Source organism: Haliotis cracherodii, unplaced genomic scaffold, assembly GCF_022045235.1.
Source record: "Haliotis cracherodii isolate W230 unplaced genomic scaffold, xgHalCrac1.p SCAF_12, whole genome shotgun sequence".
Lineage (NCBI taxonomy): Eukaryota > Metazoa > Mollusca > Gastropoda > Lepetellida > Haliotidae > Haliotis > Haliotis cracherodii.
In genome coordinates, this window is record NW_027266267.1 from 26,929,064 (window position 1) to 26,945,243 (window position 16,180).

The following is a 16,180-nucleotide window of genomic DNA, read 5'->3' on the forward strand; positions in this document are numbered from 1 at the left end:
GCGGCGTGTCAGCTTAATGTGGGAGGAAAGCCCTAAGTGATGCAGATCTCGGACGTTTACCACATCGGTGAAACCTACGAGCAACCCACAAACCTAGAAACTTAAGCGGGGCGAGCCGGGTTCAAACCCACAATCACAGGTTTCTGGCGTGCACAAGGGACGCAACTCTGCACAACGAATCGCGGCGCCTTAGACGACTGGGCTACCCGTGGCCCCTGATTGACATAAAACATCGACTTACAAAACTGGGGTACAATGAAATTCATCAACCAAGTCGGCGAGCTGTCCACCCGATCCCGTCAGTTGCCTTTTAGGACGAGCATCTCTTAGTGATCTAACCCGGTGCCAGGGCCATGGGTGTTTATAATTATGTGCCAGTAAAGCATAATACAAATTCTAGGATATGGAGTGAAATTAGGAAATTGTATTCAACCGATACTGTAACTTATGGAAAACGTGACCAATGAAATCATGTGGCTTACGCTTGAATTTCACTGTCAAGCATCCAACAAACGATCCGTTTGAGACGGAACAAGCATGTTCCCCTTAAACTAAAAAAATTATCTGATCTACAGACAAACAATCTTAAGCCATGCAAAGTATTTCTTTATTATTTGAGCAAGGATTCTGATACATGATCATATAAACACAAAACAATTACCATGCAACTATTAATGCAAAGACGGTAAACACAGTGACATTGCTACCCAATATCACTGTAGAAGTCCTTTATTTTTTGTGCAATGCTTTTATTTTCTGTTTACAGCTTGTGAGATGTACATATATTAATATATCTATACATGACATCTGTTCCATAAAGCTGTTGGTACAGTGCTATGGTAGTTGGAGGGTATTTTATCAGAGTCACCACTGGTTACGCAATTGAAAAATTAGATGATGTATACTATGTGCCCCTATGCACACATGAATAAAAAAAACTTTAAAAGCTAAACAAAAATGTTTATGTATGCTACGTGTGACCTTTCAAAGGCATCTGATTCGCTACAACACGAATCCACCCAAGTGAAGATAAAGCAATGTGGTGTTATTGAGAATCAACGTCTATGGATATTCTTAAAACGTTGCGGAGCTAGTCTATTTGTAAAAGCTTTTCAAACCAAAAATATACAAATATGTCAGATGAAAATATAGATGCTGATCACCGATTGATGAAAATAGGGAAAATGTCAGGGAAAACAAATCAAAGCAAGACGTACATAAGTTAACGCATTGGGCTTATATAAATCTTCTTACCATACACAATTGCTAATTTAGATATATAAGTAAAATTACTAGTGTAACATCAGCTATCACATCTTAAACCTTCTTAGATTTTCCAAACAACTAGGAAAAAAGTCGAGTTAATATATAACTAGACAGGTGCTGTTCAGAAATTTGCTGGATTGACAAAATTAACCAGGGATTTTGAGTTTGTACATCCATGGTCGCTAATACGGAAGAAACAAACAGTACTACATTTGTCATAACTAAGCAAATTGCCAGGCATAACAAATGAAATCTTACTATTCTGTCACCAGTACCCTATTACACTGTATTCTTTTATGTAGTTGTCGCGGGTTCTGCCAACGATGTAATTGAGGGAACTGAGGCGGTGCGAATGAGGTATAAAAGGATTTATTACCTGTAAAATATATATAAATCACATCAACATGAATTGATGAGTCGAGGAAGAAAGAATGTCTTCCCTCGGCAATGGCGTGACATTAAGTGCAATATAATTACGTTGAATAGCATGGCACAATATAATATTCAAACGCTGTTACTTTATATACTACAAATGTAGCAATAAATGTTTTTGGCGGCACACGTTTAAACAAAGTAACATTTTTATGATCTTTTATGTAATAATGATATATATATATATATACATGATAAAGGAATGGAACTTAACCAGATCTTTCACTCACAATCTTACTTACAGGATGGTGCTTTAAACTTAGTGTTTGAATTAGTAATCTCGTGCAACGCGATGCCTTTTGACCGAGTATGATATTCACAATTTACAACATTTATGATTTATAATCAGTTTCTACAATCGCGTTACCTATTCTATTGACTAGATTATCATAAAGAAAGTAGATAGACAAGGGTACATACCTGTAAAAATATGTAAATCACATCAACATGAATTGATGAGTCGAGAAGAAAGAATGTCTTCCCTCGGCCATGGCGTGACATAAAGTAGCATTTGAAAGTGCCCACGTCACACCCCAGGTATCAGCACGAGATCCTGCTGGTAAGACAACCAGGAGTAAGATTGAGAGATGAAGCGTCCGTAAAAAGAAACAGATAACTCTTGGCAACTAACCCTAAATAAATCCGGCGACATAGTTAATATCAAAACATATTTGTTAAAAACATGTATTTACAAGCTTTACGTCAAGGGAAATGTTCTAGTTTGAATCTGTTCTTTGTAAATGAGTTCAGAGTCTGTCATTACTAAATACACTGCTACATATAACAAATGATATCACTGGTTCGTTATACTAAAAATGGTTAACTTTTCATATTCCTCTTTTATATAGTTACGTAAAATAAATTTGTTACATGAAGAAATGAAATGGTGGCCAGGAGTAAAGCCACACTGAAGCTGATTCCCGCGTTCTATCCCACTATCACTCCTTTACAGGCCGCAGGATCTGAAACGTGTTTTATAAAACTTTATCAGTCATCATCTACATCTTATTCTTCTCATTATATGACGCATTACCATCATAAATAATATTAGGGCATTATCATCATCGTCATCCTCATTGACTTCATTTCAGTTGAAAAGATTAGAATCGATGTAAATGGGGGAATGTTCGTGAGAAGTTGGGAACATCTAAACGTGTTCTAGATAAGCTGTAAAATATGATGTGTTCATATTCTTGGGTAAGACAGGTTACGACGAGGAATGACATAACTACGACACACAGGTACACGTTTACATCCAATGTGTAGTCTGAATTACTCAAAGACAATGTAAGGACATCTACCACATTATACTTATAGTAACTATAAACATACGTACTTCTTGCTGTGATGTTGGTGGTTGTCTCATCACTTTCAGCTGACCCCGCCAAGTATAAGGTGGAGCAATAGTATGTAGAAGCAGCATCAGTACATTTCAGATCTGTCAGGATGAACTGTATTCTGCCTGTTGCTCCAGTAATAGAACCTGAGGCTGTCATCCGCTGTTGCAGACTTGTGTCCACTACTGTTACTGGCGAATCTGTGTTGGTCATTTATATTATAGGCTGATTAGAACCAGTAGATTTCTTGCCAATCTGTATGTTATACACGTATGTTATCCCAGGTGCATCTGGACTACAACTTACTGAGATTTTGGGCTACTTCCCCCAATAGTTATTTGTGTTGGTGATGTTGTCAGTCTTGCCCCTGTGACTGAAAAAGAAAGCAACATTCATATCAATCATTGTTGCAGAAGTCAACAAGTCGACAAAATGTCAATGATCATGATTCATAAACTCAAAAATATGTTGTGAAATTTTTTTAACATTGTACCAGATTTAATTTTAGAAAGATGTACATCGGAAGATGGGCGCTCTTTTTCTGATACCTCTGTTTATATGGCAACACGTTGTTTGCACTTACTTCCAGAGAGAAAGGTCACTTCATGCTTCTGTCTACCAGATGCCGATACCTGTTCCTAAAACATGTTAATGTAGGTTGACTATGGAGAAAACAAAGGAAAACCTTATAGAATAGTTTTCAATTTCTAGATCACATATTACTTTACACGAGGTTTACTTACAGTAATCATTTTGTTTCATGGCACTTGTCTAACAAGCTGATGCGAAATAAAAGTACATATATTATATGTGAGTGAACACGCCTTTGGTCTCAATAGGATTTACTTGCATGATCAATATGCCTCCTGTGTATCTCCTACATGACGTTAAACATACAATATCGGAGTCACTTGTCTATCAAGCTGTTGCAAAATAAAAGAAGATGAAACATATATTATACATAACATGATGCTGTACATACCTTCTGTTTCAATAAAATGTACAGGTATTATCTATATGTCCCCAAATATATATTAAAAAATCCATCCTGTGTAACTCCTAAATGAAGTAAAACATAGAATATCTAAGTAGACATTTCCTTCATGCAACTAATTAAATATTGGTGAGATGGAAATGGCTTTATCATACCCGACGTCAGATGATGAGATCTCGTTGGCTCACGTGGTTTGGTTCAAATACTATGTATCCCGCCTTGGAGCTGGAGTATAAATCCCTTATACCCCACCACGAAGGAGACAGGCGGGACATGGAATTCTTAACGGAAGTCTAAATCACTTATATCCTGCTTCGAAGCAAACATCCTCACGCCTTTTTCAGAATCAACGAAATATTGTGACATACTAGTATCACAATTTATCATCCAAAACTGGCTCCCACAGGACCGGAGCTTGGATGAGATCAAGCGATATCATACACTGTAGATATCGCTGCAATGAAATAACATGTACATCACAGTGCTTTGCAGACCATTGTGACGTCACTGGTTACCATGACATCACAATAAAATGACATCACTAATGGCTCTGCTACTGAAGCTGTTAGCAGTACTTTTTACACTGAAAACACTCCTAATTACTGTCTACAAATTGAAAAAGTTGGAAGAATGATGTTGGATGATAAATAAAATCTCACCCGAGTGTCTTTTGATATCAAATATATCAACACTCGTTGATAAAAGTGGCAAAAGTCCTCGGCAAGCCTCGGACTTGTAGACAGTACTGATGTATACAGATGTTTTTCATTTACATAACTATGATCACGTTTGTATAAACATGTACACATATTATTCCATCTATCATCGCACAGAAATATAAAGGTCGTTAATTTTATTAGGGCTTTACAATGGTGGATATAATTATATATATATATAATATAACCGTCAAATCTGTAACTGTCAACTGAAACACACATTCCTGTTCATGCGATCTCACCCACCGTTAGACGATCCGGCCTTAACGTTATACTTCCTTGTTGAATGCACTAGCTTTAGCATGCGATCTGTATTAAAAATAGCGCCTGTGTGACGAACATTCGGGTCATGCGGCAGTGTCACCAGCGTGAACATGTGTGATAAGAGTGTTTACACAAGAATCTCCTAAAGGTAAGCAAAGGTAAGCGTTTGGGTCGTATTCATGATTATAGTAATACAGTCGAACCTCGCTTATCCGGACACCTGCGTTTTCTCAAACATTTTCCAGAGAAGCTAGTTTCCGGATATCCATTGTGAACTGACAGGAATGCCCTACCCAACCAAAATTCTACCGAGGAATATGTGAAATGAATGGCAAAAGTATGATTTATGAAGGATCGATCGAATTATGAACAAAATCCACTGTGCTGTACAGACCCACACAGCATGCTGTGACAACGCCCTTTATTAATTAACCAGCTGAAAAATTCATAACATTGTTGAGGTTGTGGTATGGGCATGTATGGGCATGTATGGAGATCACCGGTGACGTTTTTGTTGTTGAGTGTACAACCATGTTCGCAGTCAGCTATCGCAGTCAGTCATCGCAGTTAGAAATATCATAGCTATATCTGAATACTGGACAGTTTCACATTCATATCAGGTGTGTCATGACCCAGGTTTCCATATTAGTCATATCCGTGTTCGTGTGACAGCAAAATGTTAAACGTATGATGCCTGCATCACTACCATACGACGTGCGAGATATAACTGAAAACCCGTTCAAAATGGCGTTGAGGAAAACTCAGTTCTTCTTAATTTAAATGTTTTGTATAGGTTGCAATACGTTGACACCCGCCTCGCACCATCTGATTATGCGTTTGATCAAGGCATATGCTCACTGACGCTTGTTTTATGATTTAAGAGTTGATACCACAAGGAAATAACACAATGAAAACAATGAAGTAAAAATACTAAAAAGGTCACTTAGATGGTTTAAGGCCTGCGGCGTAAAGCAACATGCATAATTTTTATGCATAATATGTGAGTGACGGGTGTCATACCGTTAAGCCCGAGGAAATTTAAAGACCTTTCTACTTCTGTGCGATGATTGATGGAATAAAATCTGTACATGTTTATACAAATATGGACAGAGGTAGCTACGTGAAAATCAGTAGTTTACCTCAATACTGTCTACAGTTGTAATGACCAATGCTTTTTTACACATATTGTTGTATGGACTTTGATCAGATACCACGAGCCGGAGGCCAGCGGTGTAAAACCTAACGGAGGACGCACTGAACAACGCGGAGTACAACGCATGTATGTTACCGACATATTTAATCTATCAATGTGAAATGAATTAAACCAACTTCAATATTGGTTGATAAAGCTGTTCGACTGAGCTGCGGTCAACTCGTGATATGTCACGTGACTTTCACTGACTCGGGAAAAGGGCGAGGATTTTGGCTTCGAAGCCAGGTAGAAGTGATTCATAGTATTTGATCAAGATCACGTGAACCATTCAGATCTCATCATTCTGACTTGGAGGTTTGATAAAGCCATTATCATCTCGCCAATGATTAATAAATTGCATGAAGGAAATAATGTCTACGTAAATGCTGTATGTTTAACAACATTTAAGCGATACACAGGATTGACTTTTTATATTTAGGGGCATATTGATCATGCCAGTATATCTTATTGCACCCGAAGGCGGGAAAAGCCACACATAATATATGTTTCATCTACCTTCAACTTGAGACATATAACCAATGATTACTGTAAGTAAACCACATGTAAAGTAATATGTGATCTAGAAATTCAACAATATTCCATAAGGTTTTCCTTTGTTTTCTCAAAAGTCAACATACATTAAAATGTTTCAGGAATAGGTATCAGCATCTGGTAGACAGAAGCATGAAGTGTTGTCATCCTTATTGTCTTTTGACTTTCCTGACCTTTCTCTCTGGAAGTAAGTACAAACAACGTGTTGCCATATCAACACAGTTATCAGAAAAAGGGCGTCCTTTTTGTAAAGCTGTGATTCTTCACTGTTAAACATCTTCTTTTTACTTATTATTCTCCTGATATCACAGAAGTTCGTCGCTGGTATTACGCAGTAGAAATGGGATCGAATATCGTACACGAACATGTAGATACGCGTTGGTTTTGGGAACATATTCATTCATGTTCATCTTTCGAAACTTAAATCAAATCTGGTACAATGCTACATATTTTTCAACGCATATTTGGAGTGTATGAATCATGATCATTGACATTTTGTCAAATTGTTGACTTCTGCATCAGTGATTGACATAAATGTTGTTTTCCTTTTCAGTCACAGGGGCAAGACTGACCACATCACCAACACAAATAACTATTGGGGGAAGTAGCCCAACATCTCAGTTGACTGTAAGTTGTAGTCCAGATGCACCTGGGATAACACAAGTGTTTAACATAGAGATTGGCAAGAGATCTTCTACTGGTTCTAATCAGCCTATAATACGAATGATCAACACAGGTTCGCCAGTACAAGTAGTGGACCCAGGTCTACAACAGCGGATGACAGCCTCAGGTTCTATTACTGGAGCAACAGGCAGCATACAGTTCACCCTGACAGATCTGAGATGTACTGATGCTGCTTCTACATACTATTGCTCCACCCTATACTTGGCGGGGTCAGCTGGAAGTGATGGGGCAACCACCAACATCAAAGCCAGAAGTACTTATGTTTACAGTTACTATAAATATAATGTGGTAGATGTCCTTACATTGTCTTTGAGTAATTCAGACTACACATTGGATGTAAACGTGTACCTGTGTGTCGTAGTTATGTCATTCCTCGTCGTAACCTGTCTTACCCAAGAATATGAACACATCATATTTTACAGCTTATCCAGAAAACGTAGAGATGTTCTCCACTCCCGACAGAGTCACTTATGACGAAGGTCAACTGATTTCATTCAGATGTACAGGCAGGATCGGAAACCAGTTTGACGTGAACAATCTACAGAACCTTTGGAGATGGGAGTGGCGATCTATAGACAACGAGTTCACCTCCTGGACACGATATCCAAACGACCAAAACATCACCTATGAGCCTCCAACTCCCGTGTCTGGGTCAGGGGGATGTCAGTATACAGGGACGTCAACACTGCTTCATACAGTCACGGATCTAGACAATGGGAGACAGTTCAGGTGTTCAGTCATTAATGAAGACTACAATGACAACAAAACAGTTCTTGTTATTGGTAAGATTTCATTAAATATTTGATCCCAAAGACCAATTTGAATCTATAAACGTCTATACATATCAACATTCGGAAATATTATTAAACGTAACCATTAAATACTTTACAGCATTAATCGACTCTTATTCGTTTAAATAACAATGACAGTCCAACAAGCCCATGAAGAAAACTGTGAAATCCGCTATGTATTATTTAAACTTTGCAACCGCGTCTATAGGTGTAAAATTCAGCATGTATAAGTCATATGTATACTACAGTCAAGTCCCGCTAATTCGACATAGTTGGTTGCATATGATTATGTCGGAATAACGAGTATGTTAGATAAACGGAATGAAGTAGTATCAACGTTCGTGATCGAATATCGGACAACTACAAGACAGATAACGATACCAACACGTTGCAATGAAAACTGAAATATTCATATTGTTATGTTCCATTGTTTGCGGAATATGTTTTCTAATCATGCAACCTCTAAAACTTAACACAAAACTACTGTGACGGGCTGTATGACTGATTTGTATAATATATTCTAAACATACTTTACAGCATTGACTGTTATTCGTTTAAATCGCACTGACAGTTGAAATATAGAAGCATGTCCATGAATAACATTGTGAAATCCGCCTTGTATTTTATAAACTTGACAACAGCGTCTATAGGTATAATATTCAGCATGTACTTGTATTAAGTCATACGTAAACAAATTCAATATATTTTTGGAGCACATGTGCTATCACATACGGTGTAAATGAAGCAACGCATTCTTTGAAGGTTTTTTAAGCGTACACCTGCGTACGTTCTCAGGAATAGGATACGTGCAAAACAAGCATAAATATCACTTATATTTTGTAGGACAAACAACCACTGCAACCACCACCAATCAACCTGGTGAGTATTGCATCATTCTCATGTACCGTCAAACAAATATACACTGACACAGCTATCATGTTGGGAGCACTACCCCACATGTATTTCTAAGGATAAAACTGAGACCAAGGACACCTATTTTATTTCAGATGCAAGACCCTCCCCGCCAACTGACTTCTACTGCACAGAGCACACGGCCTCCAGTGTTAAGATGCAGTGGACCTACAGTGACACACGTAGTGGGGGATATGTGTTCGTTCTTTCCTATTGGCAGAAAGACTCAACTGTATGGAACAATATGACCGTGACGGCACACCCAGACATGTCTCCGACACGACAGATACTCAGTGTCCAACGGCTGCAGTCAGACACTCTATACTACTTCCGGTTGCTGGTGGATGGAGTAGCTGGTCAGAGCGAGGCTGTGACATCCACTTGTTTCACGGAAATCGATGGTAAAATATTTCTGGCTTAATCTTCTCACGATACAAACACTAGTTCCCCCATTTACATCGATTCTAATCTTTTCAACTGAAATGATTTGTTTGTTTGTTGTTTAACACCGCACTCAGCAATAATCCAGCTGTGACGGCGGTCTGTAAATAATGCCGATGTTGATAATGATAATGATGCCTAATGCATGTGACATTTATGATGGTTATTCGTCAGTTACTGTTCAGTTAAACAAAGGAGAATAATAAGAAGAATAAGATGTAGATGATGAATGATAACGTTTTATATAACATGTTTCAGTTTCTGCGGCCTGTGAAGGAGCGATAGTGGGATAGAACGCGGGAATCAGCGTCATCGATCGTGGCTTTACTTCTGTCCATCATTTCATGTCTTCATGTAACACAATTATTTTTGATAGTAACTGTATAAAAGAAGAATATGTAAACTATTTTAATATAACAGACTAGTCATATCTCATTTGTTATGTGTAGCAGTTTGTTTGGTTATGACAGACTCTTTGTTTCTTCCGCATGAGCGATTTACGAAGTACAGATTCAAAATTTAACTAGAACATTTCCCTTGACGGAAAGCTTGTCAATAAATGTTTGTAACAAATATATTTTGATAGTAACAACATAAAAGATAACTGTGTTAGCTATGTTTATTACAAGAACCATATGAACAGTATGTTGATGACAGAATAGTAACATCTTATTAGTTAGGCTTAGCAATTTGCTAAGTGATGACAGACTGAGAACTGTTTGTTTCTTCCGCTTGTGCGACTATCGATGTACAGATTCAAAACCACCAAAATCCCTTATTAATTTTGTCAATCTATCAATTTGTTTAAAAGCGTATGGCTAGGTATATGTAACTTCGTTTTTTTCCCCCTTCTTGCTTGCACCATCTGAGAAGGTTTAAGATGTAATGAATTCAGCTGGTGTTACACAATTAAATTCACTTATGTATCTCAATATACAAATTTTGTGTGGGAAGATTTGTAGATGAATGAAGTTGCCCAATGAATAAACTTATGTACGTCTTGCTTTGATTTGTTTTCCATGACATTTCCTATCTTTTTATCAATAGGTGATCAGCACTTATAATTTCATCTAAAATGTTATCAGTAAATGCATATGTGTATATTTTTACAAATAGATTAGCTCCTCGACGTTTTTAAATAGACGTTAATTCTCAATGACACCATATTGCTTTATCTTCACTTGGATGGATTCGTGTTGTATCCAGGCAAATGCCCTTGAAATGTCACAAGTAGCACAAATATGCTTGTTTAGCTTATAACTGTTTTTATTTGTGTGTGTTGAAGAGTCACACAATACACATCCATTTTTTTAATTGTGTAACCAGTGGTGATCTGATTAAAGATCTCTCACTATTATTATACAGTTTATGTAACATCAGTTTAATTTGGTCTTCTTCGCATTTGCAAAATCGACTTTACAAAGGCGTGAAGTCTCGTGAAAGATGAAACAGATGATACCCCAAAATGCAGGTTTTGTCACGATTCATTGTCTTGTCTAACACTCATGTCAACTTACAGTTACTGATGTACAAGTTTGGCACATTATGATCGGAGTATATCCACAAACTAACAACCTAGCATTGTATCATGTGTTTTGTGCATTCGTCCAGATTGAAAATACCCTCCATCTACAATAGCAATGTACCAACAGCTTTATAAAACAGATAGCATGTATACATATATTAGTACATGTATATGTCATTGTGTTTACCATCTTTGCAATAATCGTTGCATGGTAGTTGTTTTGTGTTATATACTATTGTATCAGAATCCTTTCTCAAATGATAAAGATATCATTTGCATCATGCTGGCCTAAGATTGTTTGTCTTTTAATCAGAGCGTTACGGAGTTGGAGGGGGGCATTCTTGCTCATACAGTTCCATGACAATATTTATTAAATTTACTACGTCTTAAAAAAATCTTTTGTCAGATGCTTGACAGTGAAAATAAATTCAAGCATAAGGCAACTGATTTCATCGATCATGTTTTTGATAAGTTATAACACCAGTTCAATGCAATTCCACAATTTCACTGCATTTCCTAGAATTTGTATAATGCTTTACTGGCACATAAACACCCTTGGTCAACGCTTGGAAGACAACCTAGATCACTTACGAAATCGTTCCATATCTACATGATCACCATGTGAAGAAATGCTTACTTAAACTGTGGAGCAGTTTTTGTGTGATGCTTTAGGAGATGTTGCGCCATGCTCTTTCATAAGATTAGAATGTACAATTAGTGCTGTAATATTTCTCTGTCACATTACGCTTATAATGTAGACTGGATCAATTACCAGTTACCGTAGCAACGTACCGATGTTGTTTTTTTCAGTTGATTTGCTTGAGACCATCCAATTAGTGTAACAACAGTTTTTTGTAAATGTCACGTGATACTTATAAGGTAGACAGGATTAATCACCCAGTACCTACGATCGTGGGTTTGAATCTCAGATGAGATTACATTGGCCCTGTTTAGTCAGTCCATGATTAAAGACTTTTATCACTTCGGACTTTCCCCCACATCAAAATGACACGCCCTGATATAACTAAATTATGTTCAAAGCGGCGTTTAAACACCCTAACCCACTCACTACATCAGTAGGACCGCCTCCGTGGTCTAGCGGTAGATCGTCCGCCCGGAGAGTGGAAGGCCCAGGGTTCGATCCCCGGCCACGTTATATCAGAGACGTAAAAAGATGGCACTCGGAGTCTGCATACGGGTCTGAGTGGCGTATTCATGTTACATTGCGGCGTGTTATCTCAGTGGGCTAGCACAATAAAGTCGACATTAGTCCGGACTTGTACAAGCAGCCACACACACACGTTATGCACGTCGCGATATAAGTGCAATAATCTTGAACGTGACGTTGAACCCCATTTCACCTCACCTCACCTCACCACATCCATGGTGTACCCGTGATCGGATCGACTTGGCACGTTTCATGTGTTCATCATCAATGTGGCACAGACGCATACACAAAGACACAAGGAGACACAAACAGACACATACACACGCACGCACACACACACACATAGGCACACATACACACAGAGATACACTCCCAGTCAGACACAGACGCATACACACAGACACGCACACACAGAGGCACACAGAGACACAAACAGACACATACACGCACACATACACTCACATAGGACTTGCTCATTAACAAACGTTATATGCTTGAATACACGAAACTATTATTGCCATTATTTATTTACGTCATGCTAAGTTCCGGGATATTTACTTCACTACAGTTTTCGACATTGGCACTGAGATACGAACCTCGAGTGGTCAACTGTTAACGGTTAACGGTTTACGACATCTGTTACATGACCTATCTGACACTCCATTTGAGTATCTGAAAGTTCAAATCATCAGGTTGTCATTTAAAACACGTTGTACCGATCAATATCTGTCCATATTCTATCTTGTAAGAGGTAAAAATATTATGCTCTTATTGAGTACGTGCATAGCATAGTGAAAGCATTACTTTTCATTTTAAAGTGATATAAGCACTGTTGACATAGAATCAGTAGGGACATGAAGATCATTCATTGAACATGCGGACACATCTTTAAATGCTGAAACATAGACACAGGTCATTCCCTCACTTACAAGTGCATACTTGAAGATCCGGGTTAGAGCAGGTCTTCAGCAACCCATGCTTGTCGTTAGAGGCGTGACCAGGCTCGCTGACTTGGTTGATGCATTGTCATCGATTGTCACTGGATTGTCTGGTCAAGAATAGATTATTTACAGCCCGCCATCATATAGATGGAATAATTGTCTGCGACGTTAAACAACAAACCAACAAATGCAATAACGCGCGATATATCTACATGTATATACTTTCTCCGGTTGTTTTGAGGTCTCAACATAGGTTAGTTCACGAGGACCTGGTGTCTAATCGTTGAAAAGGTCAAATACCTTGCTCTCTTTGGACACGGGGGCACGGGTGGCCCAGTCGTCTTAGGCTCCGCGATTCACTGTGCAGAGCTGCGTCCCTTGGCCACGCCAGAAACCTATGATTGTGGATTCGAATCCCGGTTCGCCCCGATTATGTTTCTAGGTTTGTCAGCACCATACCCGTGCTCGTGGCCAGTCCAACATATATACCAATCACCTACTCATTACTATCTCATGTTGATGGAACATTATGAGCAAACGTAGCCCTGATCAAGAAAAGATCAATTTCCTTTTCGTTTTCGTTTCTTTTAACGAGAAGCTACAAAATCTCACGTACGTACAATGCATAAAAAAATGAACCGTACTGCCTAAAGCACATGTGTCATGTTCATTAAAGGATAAACTACATCAGTAAGTATACCCTTTTGATCTTAATTTCATTAAGTGTCTTTAATGTCACCGTGTTCTATCATCAAGGGATATGATAGGGAGAAAGGACAAAGGTTGGTTGGTTGGTTGGTTGTTTAACGCCGCACTCAGCAATATTCCAGCTATATGACGGCGGTCTGTAAATAATCCAGTCTGGACCAGACAATCCAGTGATTAATATCATGAGCATCGATCCACGCAATTGGGACCGATGACATGCATCAAGCAAGTCAGCGAGCCTGACCACCCAATCCCGTTAGTCGCCTTTCACGTCAAGCATAGTCACCTTTTACGACAAGCATGGGCTGCTGAAGACCTGTTCTACTCCGAATAATGTCATTAGGAGGATGATACTGTAACAACATGATGGACAGAGAACACATGATGAGGTAGCCAGTTCAATAGGACTAAGTATACATAAGTCAGGTGATAAATGCTGAATGAGTTCATAGTAGCTGGATGGGATGAAGGCACTCGAGGCTGATACAGCACTCACAACACATCAACTTCACTGTTAACAAAACGACCCAGCATTTACACAAAAGCTTCAAGCGTTTCTGTTTTACTACACTACACTACACTACACTACACTACACTACTACACTACACTACACTACACTACACTACACTACACTACACTACTACACTACACTACACTACACTACACTACACTACACTACACTACACTACACTACACTACTACACTACACTACACTACACTACACTACACTACACTACACTACACTACACTACACTACACTACACTACACTACACTACACTACACTACACTACACTACACTACTACACTACACTACACTACACTACACTACACTACACTACACTACACTACACTACACTACACTACACTACTACACTACACTACACTACACTACACTACACTACACTACTACACTACACTACACTACACTACACTACACTACACTACACTACACTACACTACACTACTACACTACACTACACTACACTACACTACACTACACTACACTACACTACACTACACTACTACACTACACTACACTACACTACACTACACTACACTACTACACTACACTACACTACACTACACTACACTACTACACTACACTACACTACACTACACTACACTACACTACACTACACTACACTACACTACTACACTACACTACACTACACTACACTACACTACTACACTACACTACACTACACTACACTACACTACTACACTACACTACACTACACTACACTACTACACTACACTACACTACACTACACTACACTACACTACACTACACTACACTACACTACACAACACTACACTACTACACTACACTACACTACACTACACTACAACAATACACTACACTACACTACACTACACTACACTACACTACGCTACACTACACTACACTACACTACACTACACTACACTACTACACTACACTACACTACACTACACTACACTACACTACTACACTACACTACACTACACTACACTACACTACTACACTACACTACACTACACTACACTACACTACACTACACTACACTACTACACTACACTACACTACACTACACTACACTACTACACTACACTACACTACACTACACTACACTACTACACTACACTACACTACACTACACTACTACACTACACTACACTACACTACACTACACTACACTACACTACACAACACTACACTACTACACTACACTACACTACACTACACTACAACAATACACTACACTACACTACACTACACTACACTACACTACGCTACACTACACTACACTACTACACTACACTACACTACACTACTACACTACACTACACTACACTACACAACACTACACTACTACACTACACTACACTACACTACACTACAACAATACACTACACTACTACACTACACTACTACACTACACTACACTACACTACACTACACTACACTACACTACACTACACTACTACACTACACTACACTACACTACACTACACTACACTACTACACTACACTACACTACACTACACTACACTACTACACTACACTACACTACACTACACTACACTACACTACACTACACTACTACACTACACTACACTACACTACACTACACTACTACACTACACTACACTACACTACACTACACTACTACACTACACTACACTACACTACACTACTACACTACACTACACTACACTACACTACACTACACTACACTACACTACACTACACTACACAACACTACACTACTACA

The 16,180-nt window shown here is 38.6% G+C and overlaps 1 protein-coding gene across 3 annotated transcripts; it reads left to right on the forward strand.

Moving 5' to 3' along the window:
- Positions 1-5,091: 5,091 nt before the first annotated feature.
- Positions 5,092-10,671, forward strand: LOC139458301 (uncharacterized). 3 transcript variants are annotated; one of them, XM_071239691.1, is made up of 8 exons: positions 5,092-5,167; positions 6,217-6,288; positions 6,855-6,940; positions 7,307-7,690; positions 7,860-8,219; positions 9,072-9,107; positions 9,236-9,541; positions 9,840-10,670. In XM_071239691.1, coding segments are annotated over exons 2-8 (1,209 nt in total). In that variant the 5' UTR covers positions 5,092-5,167; positions 6,217-6,286; the 3' UTR covers positions 9,875-10,670. The 3 variants fall into 3 exon arrangements, with proteins under 3 accessions (XP_071095792.1, XP_071095791.1, XP_071095793.1); XM_071239690.1 differs by having other exon boundaries at positions 5,103-5,157; XM_071239692.1 differs by lacking the exon at positions 9,072-9,107 and having other exon boundaries at positions 5,103-5,157; positions 9,840-10,671.
- Positions 10,672-16,180: the final 5,509 nt, after the last annotated feature.

What these genes read in the sequence shown, in the direction of transcription:
- LOC139458301 (XM_071239691.1), top strand. An exon ending in CACCAACATCAAAGCCAGAA is followed by an intron (nt 7,691 to 7,859) that starts GTACTTATGTTT and finishes CATATTTTACAG; the next exon opens with CTTATCCAGAAAACGTAGAG. An exon ending in TTGTTTCACGGAAATCGATG is followed by an intron (nt 9,542 to 9,839) that starts GTAAAATATTTC and finishes AACATGTTTCAG; the next exon opens with TTTCTGCGGCCTGTGAAGGA.